This window comes from Taurulus bubalis, assembly GCF_910589615.1.
Source record: "Taurulus bubalis genome assembly, chromosome: 3".
Lineage (NCBI taxonomy): Eukaryota > Metazoa > Chordata > Actinopteri > Perciformes > Cottidae > Taurulus > Taurulus bubalis.
In genome coordinates this window covers 1388722-1411712 of record NC_136591.1, presented here as the reverse complement: position 1 = coordinate 1411712, position 22991 = coordinate 1388722, and the positions used below count along the sequence as shown (strand labels likewise).

The 22991-nt window shown below is 38.8% G+C and overlaps 1 protein-coding gene across 1 annotated transcript; it reads right to left on the bottom strand.

The window, feature by feature from the left end:
• Nucleotides 1–311: 311 nt before the first annotated feature.
• LOC306733837 (uncharacterized protein) lies at nucleotides 312–1667 on the bottom strand (the record flags this gene model as incomplete). Its single annotated transcript, XM_079215143.1, has 3 exons — nucleotides 312–764; nucleotides 864–946; nucleotides 1382–1667. The coding sequence occupies 3 exons, from the start codon at nucleotides 1665–1667 to the stop codon at nucleotides 669–671; spliced, it is 465 nt and encodes a 154-aa protein (XP_079071269.1). The 3' UTR covers nucleotides 312–668.
• Between the last annotated feature and the right edge of the window lie 21324 nt (nucleotides 1668–22991).

Below are 22991 nucleotides of genomic sequence, written 5' to 3'. Positions count from 1 at the left end.
ATGAATAAAAAGCTAAATTCCTATGAAATAAAAAATCACAGAATAAGCAAAATGAAGTACATTATAATGGAAAAAGCAAAATCCTTAATTATAAAAAATAGCAAAATCCTTCATATCAAATAAAAATCTTAAGAAATCTAAAAATGTAAAGATTAAGTAAACATTCTTACAAAACAAGTACAATATTTTAATTAAACTTCTCAATTACAAAATTCTTATAAAAAAAAAAATCCTCAATCAATAACAACAACCTCTTTTATTGTTGCTGATTGATAATCATCTTTTAGCTAACTGTAGTCCTGCTCACAACAATAAATGACCCATATGAACCACAAGGGGGCGCTACAGTGAAGCCATGAAGTTCATTGTATTTTAAATCACAACAGATTCTCAACACTGCTCCAGATGGTTCACCAACCTGATGAGCTCCAGATCTACAGTACGGGGCTCTGGAACATGTTTCCCTTTTATTTTAGGATTCAGGTCTTCAAATGTTACAACATGTGATTTTAACATTGAGTATTGTGAGACAGAATGAAGAGATGTCATGAACTCGAATACAAACAATATGTCAGCCTTCTTGCTTAAGGGAACATGCGTATATAAGTGAGCCGACGTGCTCGTGTGTTAGAAATCCATCTGGATGTAAGATGAGCTGCTCGGAGAAGCTACTCGGCTCCCTGAGCTCCTTCTTCAGGAACACCCATGTTATAATAATCCAGCTCAATGTTCTCCCGTCTGCCCGGCTTCTGCCCCCTGCTGGCCTGGAGAGACAAGACGGCACAGTCCTGTCTTAGTTCACTAAACACAGAAGGAGTGCTTCATTTCAGTCGCTGGTCTAAACAACAGACGTGTGTCAGTACCTTGCAGTAGAAGTAAAGGGCGGTGATCACCAACAGCAGAGTCAGCGGCAGGACGACCACTCTGATGATGAAAGGTGCTGGATCTGTTCAGACACATGGACAGTCATTACATCACACAAGACACAACATCATGAGTCCAACAGCTCCCATTGAGCCCACAGGAGTTACACGTTAAAGTCACGGGTTCGGGGCTCAGTGGTGTTGTGGCCGATGTGGTGGCAGTGGAGCGTTTGTGATTGGTCGCGTCAGAAGGTGCTTCATCTAGTGAAACGCCTCCCTCAGGTCTCAGAGAACATGAGTTGTCCTGGTAACCAAACACGCTCTGCCCTACATGTATTGTTGCTGTTGCATTTACAGACTTGGGTTACGTTTGGTTACTATGTGACTTGTGTAACACAATGACAGCAGTCACAGTGTCCTTCCAGAAACAACCACATGCATGAACTCTGTTGTCAGCTGATCATTTTCAGTCTTTGGACCAATCATCTTCCACAAACCTGCATGTAAAGTCAGTTTACCTAAGACAGTGAGAGAAAGCAGCCGGCTCTCAGAAGAGAAGTCATGAGAGGAAACGGAGACGTGATAAACACAGCTGTAGCTTCCTTGGTGGGCGGGATCTGCTGCAGGAAACAGGAAGTGGGCAGAGTGATTGACAGCTGGCTGGGTGGAGTTTTGTGGCGAGTTGGAAAAGGTGAGCTGGAAGGAGCCTCCTGGGTACTGTGGCTGGATGGAGCAGACGATGGTGAAGGCGTAGCGTCTCAGCACCTCAGCCCCCTGCTGCTGGGCCTTGGAGACCCCGTCCATGGAGATGATTGGCTGAAGCAGCAGGTCTGTAAACACAGAGACAGACAGACAAACAGGTGTGTCCTGCCAGGTGAAGATCAGCAATCTATAGAGGAGTTGAAGCTTCCAGAAACAAGCCCACCTCTGTTCACTTTAGGATGTCGTTGTCCCGGATACTTTACAGTTCAGTCCAATGGAAAACCACTGACTGTCACTGTGACAGAGGAAGGAACATACTGGGGAAATTGCTGTAAAAGATGATGTCATAGATGATGTCACTGATGAGCTTACCTGAGCAGGTGAGATCCAGGCTGTAGGAAGAGAGTGATGATGATGATACACACTCCCTCAGAGGAGATGCAGACTGAACACACTTAGAGTTGATCCTCCACACATTTCTCTTTGAGGACTCGTGTCTCCGTCCTGTAGAAACAGCAGAGCCACAGTCCAGATCTCTGCAGACAACAGCTGCTGCCTTCAGGGTCCAGACATAATCATCTACTGGTCTCCAGTCTCCTTGTTTCACCTCCAGTGTTCCTGCACAGCGACTGGCTCCTCCCACCAACCTGACAGGTTCTGAACAGAAAGCAGAGAGTCGTCAGTAAAGAACAAAGTGAGTTCCAGGAGAACAGAGATGAAGCAGATCAAAGCTGCAGCTCCTCTTCTACCTGAGCAGGTGAGTCCAACAGCTTTGCCAGGTGAGCAGGTGTTTCTCTCTGAGCCTGAGCTTCTACAGTCCAGGAGAGCAGACTCATGGCCTCCACACTGGAACTCTTTGGTCCACATTGGAGCCTCCACTTCTCCATAGAGCGCCCCCTGGAGGACTGAAGGAGCGCCACAGCCAAGCTCCCTACAGACCACCTCTGCATCCTGCTGGTCAAAGTCCTCTTCACACACGGAGGACCCCCACTGGGTAGACTGGGTAGACTGGGTAAACTGGATAGACTGGTTAGACTGGGTAGACTGGTTAGACTGGGTAGACTGGATAGACTGGGTAGACTGGTTAGACTGGTTAGACTGGGTAGACTGGTTAGACTGGGTAGACTGGTTAGACCTCACCTCCAGTCTACCTGAACACAGACTGGTCCCATTCACCAGCCTGACAGAGTCTGAGAGATGAGAGAAGATACAAGAGAGATGAAAGACTCCAGACACGAAATAAAGAGATGTCATTAAACTATAATTCAGAGGAATTAAAAAAGACATAGGTTGATGGTAATAATGATAATTACAATTAGCAATAATAAAACATAACATAATACTGGTTCAATACATACAGTGCATTGACTGAGGTGTTTTCATAAGTAAATAAGTCATAAGTTGGGTCACAATGGTGAAAAGGGGTAACATCCTCATATTCATCAGTCAACACAAAAACACTTTAAATAAAGAAAACTTGAACAACTTGAACAACCAATCAGAATGACATAACTGTAAAGCTTTGGTTTGCTAGTGCAGGAGTCAACCTCCGGTTCTGAAAAGTGAAGTCAATGCTTCTCATCTGATTGTTTCGAAGTCTACAAGAAAACTGCTCTACTTCTCATTTGATTCATTTCTTTAGTAAACATTGTAAACATGAGTTTATGGTTTTAATCGCTAGTTTCAAGTTTAGTTCACTACAGCATGATGTTCACTGAGAAAATGATGGTCCATTTAGAGTCGATAGATCAGTGGTTCTCAAATGGGGTTCATAAAGGCACTATGTGGGATTCTTTCATATTTACAATTAGCAACCATTCAAAACCCCTTTAAGTATAGTTATTTAATAAATATTCAATAAAATATAAGTTCATAAACAGAATGTGATATATTAATCGATAGCACAGTTGTTGATGATATTATGGAGAGTTTGACGATTGAAATTAATTCTACTTAATTTAAGAGAATATTGTTGCGTTGCATTCATAGAACGCCTTGGTAAAGTTTCTAATAAGAAATCACTTTTTGTTTGTGGTGACTTTAATATTGATCTGTTAAAGTGGAATGAACACAAATTAACAACTGATTTTTGTAATGTAATGTTTAGCTAACTGGCCTCTTATTGATGAACCTGGTATATAACTAAGGAAAGTGATCACTTATTGATAACTTACAAATGTTCATGGCCAAGTAACACGTGGTTTGTTTTGAACTGATATCAGTGATCATTTTCATATGTTTGTGATCCTGCATCATTTAAAGGGAAACTGTTCAGTTTAAGTGAGCCTTCCTGTAAACCAGTAAGAATGAGAACAGCTGAGAGAATTGAGGCTTTAAGATGGAACTTAAAACAACAGCTGGGATGAGGAGTATGCTGATGATCATAATCAGGCCTCTGATGCATTTCTTTCATATTGTTTGAGTTATGCAATAAGCATTGTCCTATTAGAAGCTGCAGGGTAAAGGATAGATAGGAAAGCCATGAACTGAAAGTCTGCAGAGAGTAAAAAGAACAATGTACCTGACAAAACACATTTACAACTGAGAACCAATGAAAGTGAAGAAAAATATAAGTTTTATAAGAATAAACTGACTTCCATTATGAAATCACAATACTATAATAAAATACTAGAGGATAGTAAAACATAATATTCAAAGGATTTCAAAGTAATCAGATTACCAGAAATAAAGAATACAAATCTGAATTTCCTTCTAAACAACTCTGTGGACGATTTAAAAAGTATTGTTGATGATATCAATGATTATTTTGGGTGTTGGAACGACTCTGGACAAAAAGATAGTTGTGCCTGATAACGGAAAAGATTAGTTTGATAACCTTATTAAGGATAATTTACATTCCATGTTCCTTTGTGCCGTGAATGAGACTGAAATCATTGAAGTTGTAAACAACTTTAAAAACAAAAGATCTTCTGATATATATTCTATTGATATTAAATCATTAAAGAAGTAATTGATTGTATTGCAGGACCTCTGACCTATGAATGTAATCAGTCTTTCAAAAAGGTATTTTTCATGATAAAATGAAAACTGCAAAGGTAGTACCAATATTTAAAAATGAAGATAAGCATTACATGATAATTCTAGAGCAATATCCCTTCTTCCTCCACTCTCTAAAATATTAGAGAAATTATTTCTGCAGAAATTGTATCTCTTTATAAGTCAAAATGAATTATTGAGTGAACATCAGTATGGATTCAGTAGAAATAGAACTACTCCCTCTGCACTAATGGAGATGTGGAAGAATAACAAAGAACATGATGAGTATTCTATTGGCATTTACATTGACCTCCAGAAGGCTTTGATGTATAGATCACACTAAGTTATTGATTACAGTAGAAGTATATAGATCACACTAAGTTATTGATTACAGTAGAAGTATATAGATCACACTAAGTTATTGATTACAGTAGAAGTATATAGATCACACTAAGTTATTGATTACAGTAGAAGTATATAGATCACACTAAGTTATTGATTACATTAGAAGTATATAGATCACAGTAAGTTATTGATTACAGTAGAAGTATATAGATCACACTAAGTTATTGATTACAGTAGAAGTATATAGATCACACTAAGTTATTGATTACAGTAGAAGTATATAGATCACACTAAGTTATTGATTACATTAGAAGTATATAGATCACACTAAGTTATTGATTACAGTAGAAGTATATAGATCACACTAAGTTATTGATTACATTAGAAGTATATAGATCACAGTAAGTTATTGATTACAGTAGAAGTATATAGATCACACTAAGTTATTGATTACAGTAGAAGTATATAGATCACACTAAGTTATTGATTACAGTAGAAGTATATAGATCACACTAAGTTATTGATTACATTAGAAGTATATAGATCACACTAAGTTATTGATTACAGTAGAAGTATATAGATCACACTAAGTTATTGATTACATTAGAAGTATATAGATCACAGTAAGTTATTGATTACAGTAGAAGTATATAGATCACACTAAGTTATTGATTACAGTAGAAGTATATAGATCACACTAAGTTATTGATTACATTAGAAGTATATAGATCACAGTAAGTTATTGATTACAGTAGAAGTATATAGATCACACTAAGTTATTGATTACAGTAGAAGTATATAGATCACACTAAGTTATTGATTACATTAGAAGTATATAGATCACACTAAGTTATTGATTACATTAGAAGTATATAGATCACAGTAAGTTATTGATTACAGTAGAAGTATATAGATCACACTAAGTTATTGATTACATTAGAGAAGTATATAGATCACACTAAGTTATTGATTACATTAGAGAAGTATATAGATCACACTAAGTTATTGATTACAGTAGAAGTATATAGATCACACTAAGTTATTGATTACAGTAGAAGTATATAGATCACAGTAAGTTATTGATTACAGTAGAAGTATATAGATCACAGTAAGTTATTGATTACAGTAGAAGTATATAGATCACACTAAGTTATTGATTACAGTAGAAGTATATAGATCACACTAAGTTATTGATTACAGTAGAAGTATATAGATCACACTAAGTTATTGATTACATTAGAAGTATATAGATCACAGTAAGTTATTGATTACAGTAGAAGTATATAGATCACACTAAGTTATTGATTACAGTAGAAGTATATAGATCACACTAAGTTATTGATTACAGTAGAAGTATATAGATCACACTAAGTTATTGATTACATTAGAAGTATATAGATCACACTAAGTTATTGATTACATTAGAAGTATATAGATCACAGTAAGTTATTGATTACAGTAGAAGTATATAGATCACAGTAAGTTATTGATTACAGTAGAAGTATATAGATCACACTAAGTTATTGATTACAGTAGAAGTATATAGATCACACTAAGTTATTGATTACATTAGAAGTATATAGATCACACTAAGTTATTGATTACATTAGAAGTATATAGATCACAGTAAGTTATTGATTACAGTAGAAGTATATAGATCACACTAAGTTATTGATTACATTAGAGAAGTATATAGATCACACTAAGTTATTGATTACATTAGAGAAGTATATAGATCACACTAAGTTATTGATTACAGTAGAAGTATATAGATCACACTAAGTTATTGATTACAGTAGAAGTATATAGATCACAGTAAGTTATTGATTACAGTAGAAGTATATAGATCACAGTAAGTTATTGATTACAGTAGAAGTATATAGATCACACTAAGTTATTGATTACAGTAGAAGTATATAGATCACACTAAGTTATTGATTACAGTAGAAGTATATAGATCACACTAAGTTATTGATTACAGTAGAAGTATATAGATCACAGTAAGTTATTGATTACAGTAGAAGTATATAGATCACACTAAGTTATTGATTACATTAGAGAAGTATATAGATCACACTAAGTTATTGATTACATTAGAGAAGTATATAGATCACACTAAGTTATTGATTACAGTAGAAGTATATAGATCACACTAAGTTATTGATTACAGTAGAAGTATATAGATCACACTAAGTTATTGATTACAGTAGAAGTATATAGATCACACTAAGTTATTGATTACATTAGAGAAGTATATAGATCACAGTAAGTTATTGATTACAGTAGAAGTATATAGATCACAGTAAGTTATTGATTACAGTAGAAGTATATAGATCACACTAAGTTATTGATTACAGTAGAAGTATATAGATCACACTAAGTTATTGATTACAGTAGAAGTATATAGATCACAGTAAGTTATTGATTACAGTAGAAGTATATAGATCACACTAAGTTATTGATTACATTAGAGAAGTATATAGATCACACTAAGTTATTGATTACATTAGAGAAGTATATAGATCACACTAAGTTATTGATTACAGTAGAAGTATATAGATCACACTAAGTTATTGATTACAGTAGAAGTATATAGATCACACTAAGTTATTGATTACATTAGAGAAGTATATAGATCACAGTAAGTTATTGATTACAGTAGAAGTATATAGATCACAGTAAGTTATTGATTACAGTAGAAGTATATAGATCACACTAAGTTATTGATTACAGTAGAAGTATATAGATCACACTAAGTTATTGATTACAGTAGAAGTATATAGATCACAGTAAGTTATTGATTACAGTAGAAGTATATAGATCACACTAAGTTATTGATTACAGTAGAAGTATATAGATCACAGTAAGTTATTGATTACAGTAGAAGTATATAGATCACAGTAAGTTATTGATTACAGTAGAAGTATATAGATCACACTAAGTTATTGATTACAGTAGAAGTATATAGATCACACTAAGTTATTGATTACATTAGAAGTATATAGATCACAGTAAGTTATTGATTACAGTAGAAGTATATAGATCACACTAAGTTATTGATTACAGTAGAAGTATATAGATCACACTAAGTTATTGATTACATTAGAAGTATATAGATCACAGTAAGTTATTGATTACATTAGAGAAGTATATAGATCACAGTAAGTTATTGATTACATTAGAGAAGTATATAGATCACAGTAAGTTATTGATTACATTAGAGAAGTATATAGATCACACTAAGTTATTGATTACATTAGATAAGTATATAGATCACAGTAAGTTATTGATTACATTAGAGAAGTATATAGATCACAGTAAGTTATTGATTACATTAGAAGTATATAGATCACAGTAAGTTATTGATTACATTAGAAGTATATAGATCACAGTAAGTTATTGATTACATTTGAAGTATATAGATCACAGTAAGTTATTGATTACATTAGAAGTATATAGATCACAGTAAGTTATTGATTACATTAGAAGTATATAGATCACACTAAGTTATTGATTACATTAGAAGTATATAGATCACAGTAAGTTATTGATTACAGTAGAAGTATATAGATCACAGTAAGTTATTGATTACATTAGAAAAGTATATAGATCACACTAAGTTATTGATTACATTAGAGAAGTATATAGATCACAGTAAGTTATTGAATACATTAGAAGTATATAGATCACAGTAAGTTATTGATTACAGTAGAAGTATATAGATCACACTAAGTTATTGATTACAGTAGAAGTATATAGATCACACTAAGTTATTGATTACATTAGAAGTATATAGATCACAGTAAGTTATTGATTACAGTAGAAGTATATAGATCACACTAAGTTATTGATTACAGTAGAAGTATATAGATCACACTAAGTTATTGATTACATTAGAAGTATATAGATCACAGTAAGTTATTGATTACATTAGAGAAGTATATAGATCACAGTAAGTTATTGATTACATTAGAGAAGTATATAGATCACAGTAAGTTATTGATTACATTAGAGAAGTATATAGATCACACTAAGTTATTGATTACATTAGAGAAGTATATAGATCACAGTAAGTTATTGATTACATTAGAGAAGTATATAGATCACAGTAAGTTATTGATTACATTAGAAGTATATAGATCACAGTAAGTTATTGATTACATTAGAAGTATATAGATCACAGTAAGTTATTGATTACATTTGAAGTATATAGATCACAGTAAGTTATTGATTACATTAGAAGTATATAGATCACACTAAGTTATTGATTACATTAGAAGTATATAGATCACAGTAAGTTATTGATTACATTAGAAGTATATAGATCACAGTAAGTTATTGATCACATTAGAGAAGTATGGATCAGAGGGATCATCACTCTTGGTTGAAAGCTACTTGAAACAGACGCAGTGAGTTCATGACATGGTGTCAGGACTTAGGAAGCTCACCTGTGGAGAACCACAGGGATCAGTGATGGTCCAATACTTTTTATACTTTACATTAAACATATTTGTATTGTTACTAAATTAGTAAAATGTTTTTTGCTGAGGATACAAATTTGTTTTGTTCAGGAAAACGATTGAAGGACCTTTTGTTTTTTATTGAAAAGGAGCTAGAAATGATCACATCCTGGTTCTTAATATAAAGAAAACTAAATTCATGGTTTTTGGAAATCAAATGAATTAGAGGGATATTGAATTACAATTCTGTGATGACAAAACTGAAAGAGTTTTGAGACAAAATTGCTCTGGGTTGTGATTGATCATAAAGTAACGTGGAGACAACATATTGAATATATAAATGGTAAAATGTCAAAGTCAATAGCAATACTGTATAGATGTAGAGATGTACTAACTTCTAAGGCCTTGTATATCATTTATTGCTCACTTATACTTCCATATTCATCTCATTGTGTGGAGGTGTGGAGGTCAACCTATAAAACATTTATAAATTCAACTTCTTGTTACAGAAACCAGCGATACGCATCATGAATAATGCTGTTACCATGGTTACTATGGTTACTGTGAGCACACACATCCATTGTTTGTCAGATCTCATGTTATGAAATGTAATGATTTGGTTTATTATAAAATAATGCAGACGATGTGCAGAGCTAAAGCAAAGGCACTGCCAGACTGTGTTCAAAGGTTGTTCCAATACATGAGTGTGAATATGATTTGAGATGTTTGTAAGTTTATTGTACAAAAAGCTAGAAAAGAGATTAAAAGAAGATGTATTTCTATTGTAGGAGTTCAGTTATGGAACAACAATAACATGGATGTAAGAACGCTCAACTCATCTTTGGTTTTCAAAAGGATTGTTTATGAAACTATTAGTGAGGATTACAAGTGTGAATGAAATGTAGAAACATATATAAATATATATATTATTGTTTTCCATCCATCCATCCATTATCAGCCGCTTATCCGGGGTCGGGTCGCGGTGGCAGCAGATTCAGCAGGCCGACCCAGGCTTCCCTCTCACCCGTAACACTTTCCAGCTCATTCTGGGGGATCCCGAGGCGTTCCAAGGCCAGCCGGGAGATATAATCCCTCCAGCGTGTCCTCGGTCTTCCCCGGGGTCTCCTACCAGTTGGACGTGCCTGGAAAACCTCTAATGGGAGGCGTCCAGGAGGCATCCTGACTAGATGCTGAACCACCTCAGCTGACTCCTTTCGACACGAAGGAGCAGCGACTCGACTCCAAGCTCCCTCCTGATGTCCGAGCTCCTTACCCTATCTCTAAGGCTGAGCCCGGCCACCCTGCGGAGGAAGCTCATTTCGGCCGCTTGTATTCGAGATCTCGTTCTTTCGGTCACGACCCAGAGTTCGTGACCATAGGTGAGGGTTGGAACATAGACCGACCAGTAAATGGAGAGCTTCGCCTTCCGGCTCAGCTCCTCTTCACCAGGACGGACCGGTACAGCGCCTGTTTTATTGCTGCAGCCGCACCGATCCGTCTGTCGATCTCCCGCTCCACCTTACCCTCACTCGTGAACAAGACCCCGAGATACTTGAACTCCTTCGCTTGGGGCAGGCAGTTTGTCCCCACCTGGAGGGAGCAATCCACCGGTTTCCGGCAGAGCACCATGGCCTCAGATTTGGAGGCGCTAACTCTCATCCCTGCCGCTTCACACTCGGCTGCAAAACGCCCCAGTGAATGCTGGAGGTCACGGTCCGAGGAGGCAAACAGGACCACATCATCCGCGAACAGCAGAGAGGCGATCCCGAGACTCCCGAACCGGATCCTCTCCGCCCCCTGGCTGCGCCTAGATATCCTGTCCATGAAGGTCACGAACAGGACCGGTGATAAAGGGCAGCCCTGGCGGAGGCCAACACCCACCGGGAACGTGTCTGACTTACTACCGAGGATACGAACACAGCTCCTACTGCAGGCGTACAAAGACCGGATAGCCCGTGCCAACGGGTCCGGCACCCCATACTCCCGCAGCACCCCCCACAAAAACCCCCGAGGGACCCGGTCGAAAGCCTTCTCCAAGTCCACAAAGCACATGTAGACTGGTTGGGCAAACTCCCAGGACCCCTCCAGTAGTCTTGCAAGGGTAAAGAGCTGGTCCACTGTTCCACGACCGGGACGGAATCCGCACTGCTCGTCTTGAATCTGAGGTTCGACAAGCGGTCGGAGCCTCCCTTCCAGCACCCTGGCATAAGCTTTTCCCGGGAGGCTGAGCAGTGTGATGCCACGATAGTTTGAGCATACTCTCCGGTCCCCCTTCTTGTAGATGGGAACCACCACCCCGGTCTGCCAGTCCATGGGCACTGTTCCCGACCCCCATGCGACACTGAAAAGGCGTGTCAACCAAGACAGCCCAACAATGTCCAGCGCTTTCAGCATCTCAGGGCGGATCTCATCCACCCCTGGCGCCTTGCCACCAAGGAGCTTTTTGACTACCTTAGCGACCTCTGCCAGGGATATGGGAGAAACCACCCCAAAGTCTTCCGGCGCTGCCCCCTCTCCGGGGGACATGTTAGCCGGGTTTATTGTTTTCATTATATCCAATTAATTATCTGATTTAATTGATAATAATTTAGGATATAAATATATCAGCATTATGCTTCTACCTGTACCTCTTCAGTCTTTCTGTTTTGTATATTATGACCAAAATAAAACAGGAAACCCAAAATATAAGAAAGTGAAAACATGTAAAACATAAGGTATGAACTTGAAGAGGTGTGACTCTTGTATAGAGTCTGAGTCTCTGTCCTGTTGGTGGACGCTGACTCACAGCAACGTGTTGTCAGTGGACTGGAGAAGATCAAACATAACAATGTAATCAGACTGGAGGAGGATTCTCTTTGACTCAAATGAAACTCTGTCTCCTCTGCATTGGGGGCGTGGCCTAACCACAGCACAGCCTTTTGGAGCGCCATTACAAAACAGGGCTCTGATGCTAAGGGACGAAAGTTCATCATGTTGGGCAAACTATCCTGTAGAATTCACCAGCAAGCGTTGTGGATCCACACCTCAGAAGATGTGCTTTAACTTGATGAAGAAACACGTCTCCACTTCAGCAATAAGGTGCTGAGCCAGTAGAGTTAAACATGAAAACAAGTCAAGTTTAATGAGACAATGGGGAATATAATGGTTCACCAATAAGAAGAGACAGGTGAAGGCTCATGGAGGAATAGAGACACCTCAGAGAATGTATTATATACAGATTCACAGTCTGTAGTTAGGGAGGGACAGGACTGAAACATATGAATTACATGATGAGCTTACCTGAGCAGGTGAGATCCAGGCTGTAGGAAGAGAAGAATGATGTTACACACTCCCTCAGATGAGATGCAGACTGAACACACTTAGAGTTGATCCTCCACACATTTCTCCATGAGGACTCGTGTCTCCATCCTGTAGAAACAGCAGAGCCACAGTCCAGATCTCTGCAGACAACAGCTGCTGCCTTCAGGGTCCAGACAGAGTAAGGATCATCTACTGGTCTCCATTCTCCTTGTTTCACCTCCAGTGTTCCTGCACAGCGACTGGCTCCTCCCACCAACCTGACAGGTTCTGAACAGAAAGCAGAGAGTCGTCAGTATAGAGTTGAGTTTATTTAATGATAAATCAACTAAAACTTATAATTCTGCTTCATTGAATGTTCATTTCTCTTTACCTGTTGAGTTTCCTTCAGCTTGGAGTCCTGGAGAAATAGACACATGTTTGTTGTTTGAAGTAAATGTTATAGAAATCCACACATATTTGTTTTTAAATGTAATCGCAATTTTCATCAACAACTTATTTGGATGTTGTTACGTTTATATACAGTCTGTTTTTCAGATGTCCCCTTTTCTTTCAGACAATTACAGGATAGATGAATGTGTAATATTTGTTCTGACAATATGACAAAAAATTTGAGGGAAGGGGCTTAAAAAAGAGACGTGAAAAGTTAAAAGACAGCAGCACAACCAAGCGTTTCCAACAAGACATCCAATCACAACAAGCCTCGTCTGGTTGAGTAACTTCAGTTTGAACAGAATCAGAAATAATTTATTGCTTAAGTACGTTACACTTACAAGGAATTCTGCTCTGTGATTGGTGGATAACAACAAAACAACAGTGTGTTTACACACACATGGAATTTGACTCCCGTTCCACGTTGCTCTTACATACACAATATACAATAAACAAGATAGCTTGATGATATGATATTTCACTGAAACATATCTTGCTTGATCTACTTAATAAAATCGAGGCAACTTTTGCATGAATGTATTACATAGAATGAGCAATGCTGGTTTTTGTATGAATTACTCAGTTTTGTACATAACAAATTCTTCTTTATATTCATTATTAGGTAATTCAACTAATTTTTGAAAGTAAAGTGTACCACATTTTTCAGATTAGTTACTTAACTTGTAAAGTCAACTTGATTTTGTAAGTTAATTCACTAGCACAATGAAGTTGACTTTACTTACAAAATGAAGTTTTTAGTTGTTTAGCATCTCTCACGCCTTGCTACCTGTGCCTTGTCTCCTTGTCTCCTCTCCTAAGTGCCTCCTTCTTTTCCAACCTTCCAAACTTCTAAGTGGAAGTAATCTGTCTGTTACTCCGGACAATGTCTCCAATGAATCCACTGTCAACAACATGATCAAACAGCCTGCTGTCTGGTTTCATCGACACCTTTTTGATGCGAAAGACTTGCAAGCATGCTGTGAGTCCTTCACAATAAAAGCTCCTGTTGTCTTTGTCTGGTTGAGTGTTTTAATGTGTGAGTCCTTCACAATAAAAGCTCCTGTTGTGATTGTCTTGTTGAGTGTTTTAATGTTTGAGTCCTTCACAATAAAAGCTCCTGTTGTGATTGTCTTGTTGAGTGTTTTAATGTGTGAGTCCTTCACAATAAAAGCTCCTGTTGTTTTTGTCTTGTTGAGTGTTTTAATGTGTGAGTCCTTCACAATAATAGCTCCTGTTGTGATTGTCTTATTGAGTGTTTTAATGTGTGAGTCCTTCACAATAAAAGCTCCTGTTGTGATTGTCTTGTTGAGTGTTTTAATGTGTGAGTCCTTCACAATAAAAGCTCCTGTTGTGATTGTCTTGTTGAGTGTTTTAATGTGTGAGTCCTTCACAATAAAAGCTCCTGTTGTTTTTGTCTTGTTGAGTGTTTTAATGTGTGAGTCCTTCACAATAAAAGCTCCTGTTGTGATTGTCTTATTGAGTGTTTTAATGTGTGAGTCCTTCACAATAAAAGCTCCTGTTGTGATTGTCTTGTTGAGTGTTTTAATGTGTGAGTCCTTCACAATAAAGCTCCTGTTGTGATTGTCTTGTTGAGTGTTTTAATGTGTGAGTGCTACACAGTAAAAGCTCCTGTTGTGATTGTCTTGTTGAGTGTTTTATTGTGTGAGTCCTTCACAATAAAAGCTCCTGTTGTGATTGTCTTGTTGAGTGTTTTAATGTGTGAGTCCTTCACAATAAAAGCTCCTGTTGTTTTTGTCTTGTTGAGTGTTTTAATGTGTGAGTCCTTCACAATAAAAGCTCTTGTTGTTTTTGTCTTGTTGAGTGTTTTAATGTGTGAGTCCTTCACAATAAAAGCTCCTGTTGTGATTGTCTTGTTGAGTGTTTTAATGTGTGAGTGCTACACAATAAAAGCTCCTGTTGTGATTGTCTTGTTGAGTGTTTTAATGTGTGAGTCCTTCACAATAAAAGCTCCTGTTGTGATTGTCTTGTTGAGTGTTTTAATGTGTGAGTCCTTCACAATAAAAGCTCCTGTTGTGATTGTCTTGTTGAGTGTTTTAATGTGTGAGTCCTTCACAATAAAAGCTCCTGTTGTTTTTGTCTTGTTGAGTGTTTTAATGTGTGAGTCCTTCACAATAAAAGCTCCTGTTGTGATTGTCTTATTGAGTGTTTTAATGTGTGAGTCCTTCACAATAAAGCTCCTGTTGTGATTGTCTTGTTGAGTGTTTTAATGTGTGAGTCCTTCACAATAAAAGCTCCTGTTGTGATTGTCTTGTTGAGTGTTTTAATGTGTGAGTGCTACACAGTAAAAGCTCCTGTTGTGATTGTCTTGTTGATTGTTTTATTGTGTGAGTCCTTCACAATAAAAGCTCCTGTTGTGATTGTCTTGTTGAGTGTTTTAATGTGTGAGTCCTTCACAATAAAAGCTCCTGTTGTGATTGTCTTGTTGAGTGTTTTAATGTGAAGCACAGCAGGAAACGTTGTGTTAGCATTAGCAGTAGCTTAGCTCTGATACGGCAGGAGGAGAGTGAACAGGAAACAGTATTACATCGTTTCCTGTCAATCTGTCATGAGTCTGACCCAATCTCAATGTCCTCCTAAACCCTCAAACCCTGAACCCTCAGCTGCTAAGTGTTGAGTGTGAGAGGCTTCAGGGCTTGATGGTGTGAATATGAATGACAGCACTTTTCTGCAACATCACATGACTACATAAAACAATATTGTGTCCAATTGTGTATTTATTTTATACTTTTTATTCACTGATTTGAACGTCTTCCTCACGAGATGAGAAGTCATTTGAAATTATCTGTTTAATCGTTTTGTTTGATGAATGTAAAATAATATTATATATATTTTCTGCTTGCATTCCTCTGATTTCACATGTTTTTATGTTCCATCTTTAATCCATAATGTTGTAGTGTAAATGTATTTTATCAGGCTGAACGCCCACATGTCTCTTCTTTTTTTACGTCTCCATGCTTCCATTGGGAACTGCGTGTTTAACGTCACATTGCAATGGATTGTGGGTAATTCCCTTAGGCAAAGTCAGCCTCTAATGCTGACTTAGGGAAAGGGATCATAAAGGACTCAACATGTCTGCCAGAGACTCAAACACTACGATGTGACAATGGGACAGAACCAAACCCTCAAGGACTTCAGGGAGCCTCAAAGTCTCTGAGACTGAGTTCATGAATGAACCGGAGACACGAACACCAGAGAAACACTGCACAGAGACTCAACATATAATAATACATGTGGGGGAATAGAACTGAATGTGGACATTTTTCACAAAGTTCAGCGCACATCATCACGTTTTATCAACCAAGAGGATCACATGTCAGCGTTATTTTTTTAACATGGTGGCTGGCACAGTTCAATTCATGCAGTGGTTCTCAAACTGTGGGGAGGTCTATCAAAATTCAGCTCGGACCATTTTGTTACAATCTTGGTGGGACGTGAACATTTCTCTTCCTCCAAAGTGGGGCGTGACAAAAACAGTTTGAGAACCACAATCTTTATTTTTCAGTCGGGATAATTTATGAACGTTTGTTCTTCACTTTTCTATTTGAAAGACATGAAAATACTACTTCACTGTCATGAACTGTTGTGTGGAATTACAATGACATTATTTCGGTTTAACTGTTTTCTGTGTGTGTGTGTTTTCTGAGTGAAAGCCATATAAATACATAAAGGGTCCTACCTGAGCTCCTCAGCAACAGCAGCAGCATCAACAGGTGATCCATGACGTCCAGGTGGTCCGTCTCTCTCTCTCTGATCACCACATGCCTTCAGGGTATGTCTGCGTACAGGAAGAGAGGAGGAGCTGTGCTCATGGTGGCCTTCAGCTTTATAATTAGACACTTTTCTGAGCTGATTTCCTGTGAAACTGATCATCGTTGATTTCACAAGAAGCTGCTGACCGATGACAGATTACGGGACAGTTACCACGACAACCAGGACTGGCAGAGATGTTCCTCTCAGATTAATGCTGAGTCCTCTTCTTATTTCTGGTAGACGTGTTCACAGATACCTCTCACTGAGCCTGGCTTCATGTTTCTGTGTTGTTGGCCTTCATGAAGCTCAGCATGTGCTCAGCCCAGTGGCGACCGGTCAATAGAGGTCTAATATTATAAATATTAGACCTCTACTGACCCCACCTTTAGCCACCAAAAAATTATATATATATTTATAAATAAATATGAAGCTGCTGCGAGACTTCTGCCGTTCGAACGCGTTCCCTCGTCACTCACTCTCTCCAGCGCTCTGTCACGGTGTCTCTGCAGAACAGAGTGCTGGACAATGTCCTGACAGATGAATGCAGAACAGAGTGTTGGACAATGTCCTGACAGATGAATGCAGAACAGAGTGTTGGACAATGTCCTGACAGATGAATGCAGAACGGTTGTGGGCCTTCAAACTCAGTCCAGCAGGTGCTGCTGAACTCGAGCAGCAACAACTTGAACATGGACAAAAGAAGGAGTCGCTTGTGCAAGACATTCCAACCAGATGGAGTTCAGCTCTGGACATGATGAAAAGCGTCCGCAGAAACAAACAGCCACTGAGGGATGTCCACACACAACACCAAGATCGCCATGACAACTACAGCTGAAATGGACAAACTGCAGATGTTGGAAACGCTGCTGGAGCCCTGCAGGTATATTCTTTACGTCATCTATTTCTCAAGTAAGTGAATGCAATACATTTTGACTGGAATGGGTTTGATTTCCTTTCTGTTGCAGGAATGTGACTGAACTTCTGGGAGGAAAATAGTATGTTTCATGCTCTGTGGTTCTTCTTTTCTCTCTCAGGTGATGAAGAGCTCAGGTGATGAAGAGCTCGGGTGATGACCCTGCCTACGTGGTCAAGTCTATATTCATAACAGACCTGGAGACACGCAAGGAAAACGCCAACATTGCATATCTGAAGATTGCTACCGCATTGGACCCGAGATTGAAGAACTCAAGTGTTTACCCAGAGCTGAGAGGAGTGAGGTGTGGGCCTCACTCAGCAACTTACTCAAGGAACAGGTTGGTGCAGAGAAATGTGTGGAAGCAACAACATCTGAGCCACCAGAGAAGAAGTTAGCCCTGTTGGTTGCTTCATCAGAGTCTGATTCTGAACAAGAGGAAGACTCAGTTGAGAACAGTGTGTGGATCCAGAGCCCCATCAGTACAGAGGCCTTTCCCTTAGAGTGGTGGTCCACACATGCAGGCTCACAGCCGCCTGGCCTCCACTGCACAGCAGTACTTGTCCACACCTGCAGCTCTGTACATGTGAAAGGTTGTTTTCTCTGGCTGGTCATATTGTTCAGAAGAAGAGAGGTTCTTTATCATCTGAAGACGTACATGACCTTGTGTGTAGTAATACCTTTTTAAATTGAATCATACGGGATGTTTGCTGTAATTGATTAGATGGCCCTACCAAGAAAAAATTGCCACCACCCGCCACTGGTTCATCCTTTATGAAGCTGCAGCATGTGTTCATGTGTTCATGTGTTCAGCATGTGTTCATGTGTCCATGTGTTCAGCATGTGTTCATGTGTTCATGTGTTTAGCATGTGTTCATGTGTTCATGTGTTCATGTGTTCAGCATGTGTTCATGTGTTCATGTGTTCAGCATGTGTTCATGTGTTCATGTGTTCAGCATGTGTTCATGTGTTCATGTGTTCATGTGTTCAGCATGTGTTCATGTGTCCATGTGTTCATGTGTTCAGCATGTGTTCATGTGTTCATCATGTGTTCATGTGTTCAGCATGTGTTCATGTGTTCAGCATGTGTTCATGTGTCCATGTGTTCATGTGTTCATGTGTTCATGTGTTCAGCATGTGTTCAGCATGTGTTCATGTGTTCAGCATGTGTTCATGTGTCCATGTGTTCATGTGTTCATGTGTTCATGTGTTCAGCATGTGTTCATGTGTCCATGTGTTCATGTGTTCATGTGTTCATGTGTTCAGCATGTGTTCGTGTGTTCATCATGTGTTCAGCATGTGTTCATGTGTTCATGTGTCCATGTGTTCAGCATGTAATTATAATTATTGATGCATTATAGAGGACCTATTATGCTGTTCTGCTTTCCCTTCAGCGTTTCATATTGTTTTACATGTAAAGGCCCTCAGGAACTCTGCTGAGACTCAGAGGAACAGGGTGTGTTACTTAACATGACTTTGGGGTGATGATGTTTTATGAGCGCGTTGAGACACTAACTATGATGAAGGTGATGACATGACGATGATGATGATAGGCCTGATTGTTGTTGGCCTGGTCAGACTAGATTACTCCTCCTCAGCTAACCGGCTGATTCCTTTCATTTGAGTTCTTACGTTAGCATGAAGCTATTGTAGCTATACAGCTTCTTCTTCATGTGTTGTATCATTGCATGGGCACTAAGTCCTCTTCCCTAAATAATGCATCCGCCTATGAAGTTCCTCTCCACAACCTTTAGGACCAAACAACCAGCTGATATTATGGTCTGTATTGAGGTGAACAGCATGAATTCCATACATTTAACCCTCACCTGCTCTGAGGAAGGAGCTTGCAGGTAATACAGTATACCTCTGCTGAATAACGGCTGCACTTTGTAACTTTGTTTAAAGATATCTATGAATGAAATGAGGCCATCAGCAGATATTCCCATACCTTTAATAACAATGTATAGTCTCCTCTAAAGTCTAATAAAAGGGGACCCACTTCTTAAGTCACTTCTTAAAACACATTTTTATAGAATTGCTTTTAAGTGATGTCGTCCTTTTATGTCCTTTAATGATCTATTATGCAGTTCTTTTGTTCCCCTGTTTGTATATTTTATTTATTTGTTTGTTTTCTACTCCATTTGCTCTTTTTGGTTATTAGTTTGGTTTTGTTGTGTTCATTGCCTTTATGGTCCTTTTTGTTTACTGGTATTTAAGTTATGTCTATGCTTTGCTTCTCTGTAGAGCACTTTGTAAACTTTGTTTTTAAAGGTGCTATATAAATAAAGTTATTATTATTATTATTACTCACCAGCTGATCTGTTCTATCAAACATACATTCACCCCTAACTTCTCAGTAAGAACACTTCAATCAAATGATGTTATCAGCACATACGTGTAAAGCGTTTCACACGAACCGTCTGACGTTCGACCAGCAGATCAATATCACACACCTTCCTGTGTGTTTCCATGACGATCCAAACCACATCTCACTTTGCTTGTTTCTCCTTCAGTGAACAGTTTCTTGTTTTTAATTATTTCTGATGATTAAAACTGACTGAAAAGAAGTACTCACATCTTTTACTTAGTAAAAGTACTAATACGTCAGTGTATAAATAATATTTTACAGTAAAAGCACTCACAATGGAAAAATTCAGAATAATATTATTTTATTGTATTTTAATTATTGATGCATTATAGAGGACTTATTATGCTTTTTCCCTTCCTTCAGAGTTTCATATTGTTTTACATGTAAAGGCCCTCAGGAACTCTGCTGAGACTCAGAGGAACAGGGTGTGTTACTGTACTGCTCCGTTACCCTGCACTGAAAACATGTCCTGCTTGATCTACTTCATGAAATCAAGGCAACTTTTTGCATGAATGTTTTACATAGAATAAGCAATGCTGTTTATTGTATGAATTACTAATTTTTTTTGTATGCAGCGAATCATTTTTCCAAGTAAAGTCAACTCCATTGTGCTAGTGAATTACCTATAAAATCAAGTTGACTTTACTTGACAAGTTAAGCAACTAATCTGAAAAATGTGGTACACTTTACTTGCAAAAATTAGTTGAATTACCAAATTTAGTTATATATACCTTTAAAAGAAGAATTTGTTACGTGCAAAACTGAGTAATTTATACAAGAACCAGCATTGCTTATTCTATGTAATACATTTATGCAAAAAGTTGCATAAATTGTTTCATATCATCAAGCTATCTTGTTTATTGTATATTGTGTATGCAAGAGCAAGGTGGAACGGGATTCAAATTCCCTGTGTGTGTAAAGCTGATTCTGATTATATGTTTTTTCAATCAGGAGAGACTTGTTTCAGAGTTTAACAATGATTTATTACAATTGCTTCAGCCCCCCTAAAACAGGCCTAAGAACGCCCCTGGTGTATACTTCATCTCAAAATCATTTTCATCAGTGTGGTGAGTTTCCCCCCTGTACAATGACTCAGCACTCAAGGTATTCAAAGTTGTAATGGCCTTTATTTGCACCAGCTCTCACAGACCGTCTGGCAGCGGTCTACCCCGGTCTCTCCCACCGTCTTTCCTACTGCTCTTTATGTTGGGGAAAACAATCAACATCAGCTGAGGCCAATTAGGCCTCATCCCCGGCACCTGTCCCCTGAGCCGCTATCTTTCAGTTACCTCCTGTTTACTTCCTCAAACGCCAACGGACACCGCTCCGTCCACTGGACCGGATCTGAGGCACCTTTCCGGGTCAGGTCAGTCAAGGGGCTGGTCAGATCTGCAAAGTTCGGGATGAAGCGCCTGTAATAACCCGCCAGCCCCAGAAACTGCCTCACCTCTTTTTTTGTCTTGGGCTGTGATAGCGGCGGTCTTGTCCACCTGGGGGCGCACATGCCCACCGCCCAAGTGGTACCCCAGATACCGTACCTCCCTCCATCCAACTGCACAGTTCCCCGGGTTTCGGTGAGCCCGGCCTGCCTCAGGGACTCCAGCACCGCGCCCACCCGCTGCACATGCTCCGCCCAGGTGGTGCTGTGGATGATTACATCATCCAAGTAGGCGGCCGCATATGCAGCGTGCGGACGCAGCACCCGGTCCATGAGGCGCTGAAAGGTGGCTGGGTGGCCAATCGGTTCCCAAGATTAGAGGGTGCGTAAGGCGGGAGATTACCGCAACCACTATATTATGCTACCCCCCCCACCTCCCCGTGTCTAATCTCGACTGACACCATGGGATACTCGTGAACGTCCACATGCACACACCTAATCACACCTATGCTTTGCTTCTCTGTAGAGCACTTTGTAAACTTTGTTTTAAAAGGTGCTATATATATATATAAAGTTATTATTATTATTACTCACCAGCTGATCTGTTCTAGCAAACATACATTCACCCCTAACTTCTCAATAAGAACACTTCAATCAAACGATGTTATCAGCACATACTTTATTTCATCTACTTTGACAGAGTGGATGTGACATTTGCATTAAAAACTTAGATGTGAGATAACAGTCGAGCGTTGCTGTGTGAAATGCGTGTAAAGCATCACACCCCTACTTGACATCAAAGTTTAGTGTTAGTGCGGCCCGCGCGTTTTTCTGAGGTCCGTGAAATAACGGAGTAGAAAAAAGATTCAGATATTGTTAGATGCGTCACAGTCTGGAGGCCCCGCCCACTTCTCTGTGATCATCCTCTCATAGGAGCTCACAGCCTGAGGCGTCTGTGTCTCCTCCTTTCACCTGATTGGTTGATTCAGGTGTCCGTCCACATTTAGTGTGAAACTACCCAATGAACACTCCCAAAATAAAAATACCCTCCCACATACGCTGCAAAGATCCACTGGTTTCATTCAGACAGACAACACACTACCACCTGAGAAAAGAAACCTGCAGTGAACTAAAACAAACAACACTGTCCTCAGAGAGACGACAGCTCTGCTGCGCTCAGCTGTTCAGTTTTACTCTGCGCTAGACACACGACCACGCGCTGGTAAAGAGTACACAGTACACACATGCATACAGAGTACATAGTACACACATGCATACAGAGTACATAGTACACACATGCATACAGAGTACACAGTACACACATGCATACAGAGTACATAGTACACACATGCATACAGAGTACATAGTACACACATGCATACAGAGTACACAGTACACACATGCATACAGAGTACATAGTACACACATGCATACAGAGTACATAGTACACACATGCATACAGAGT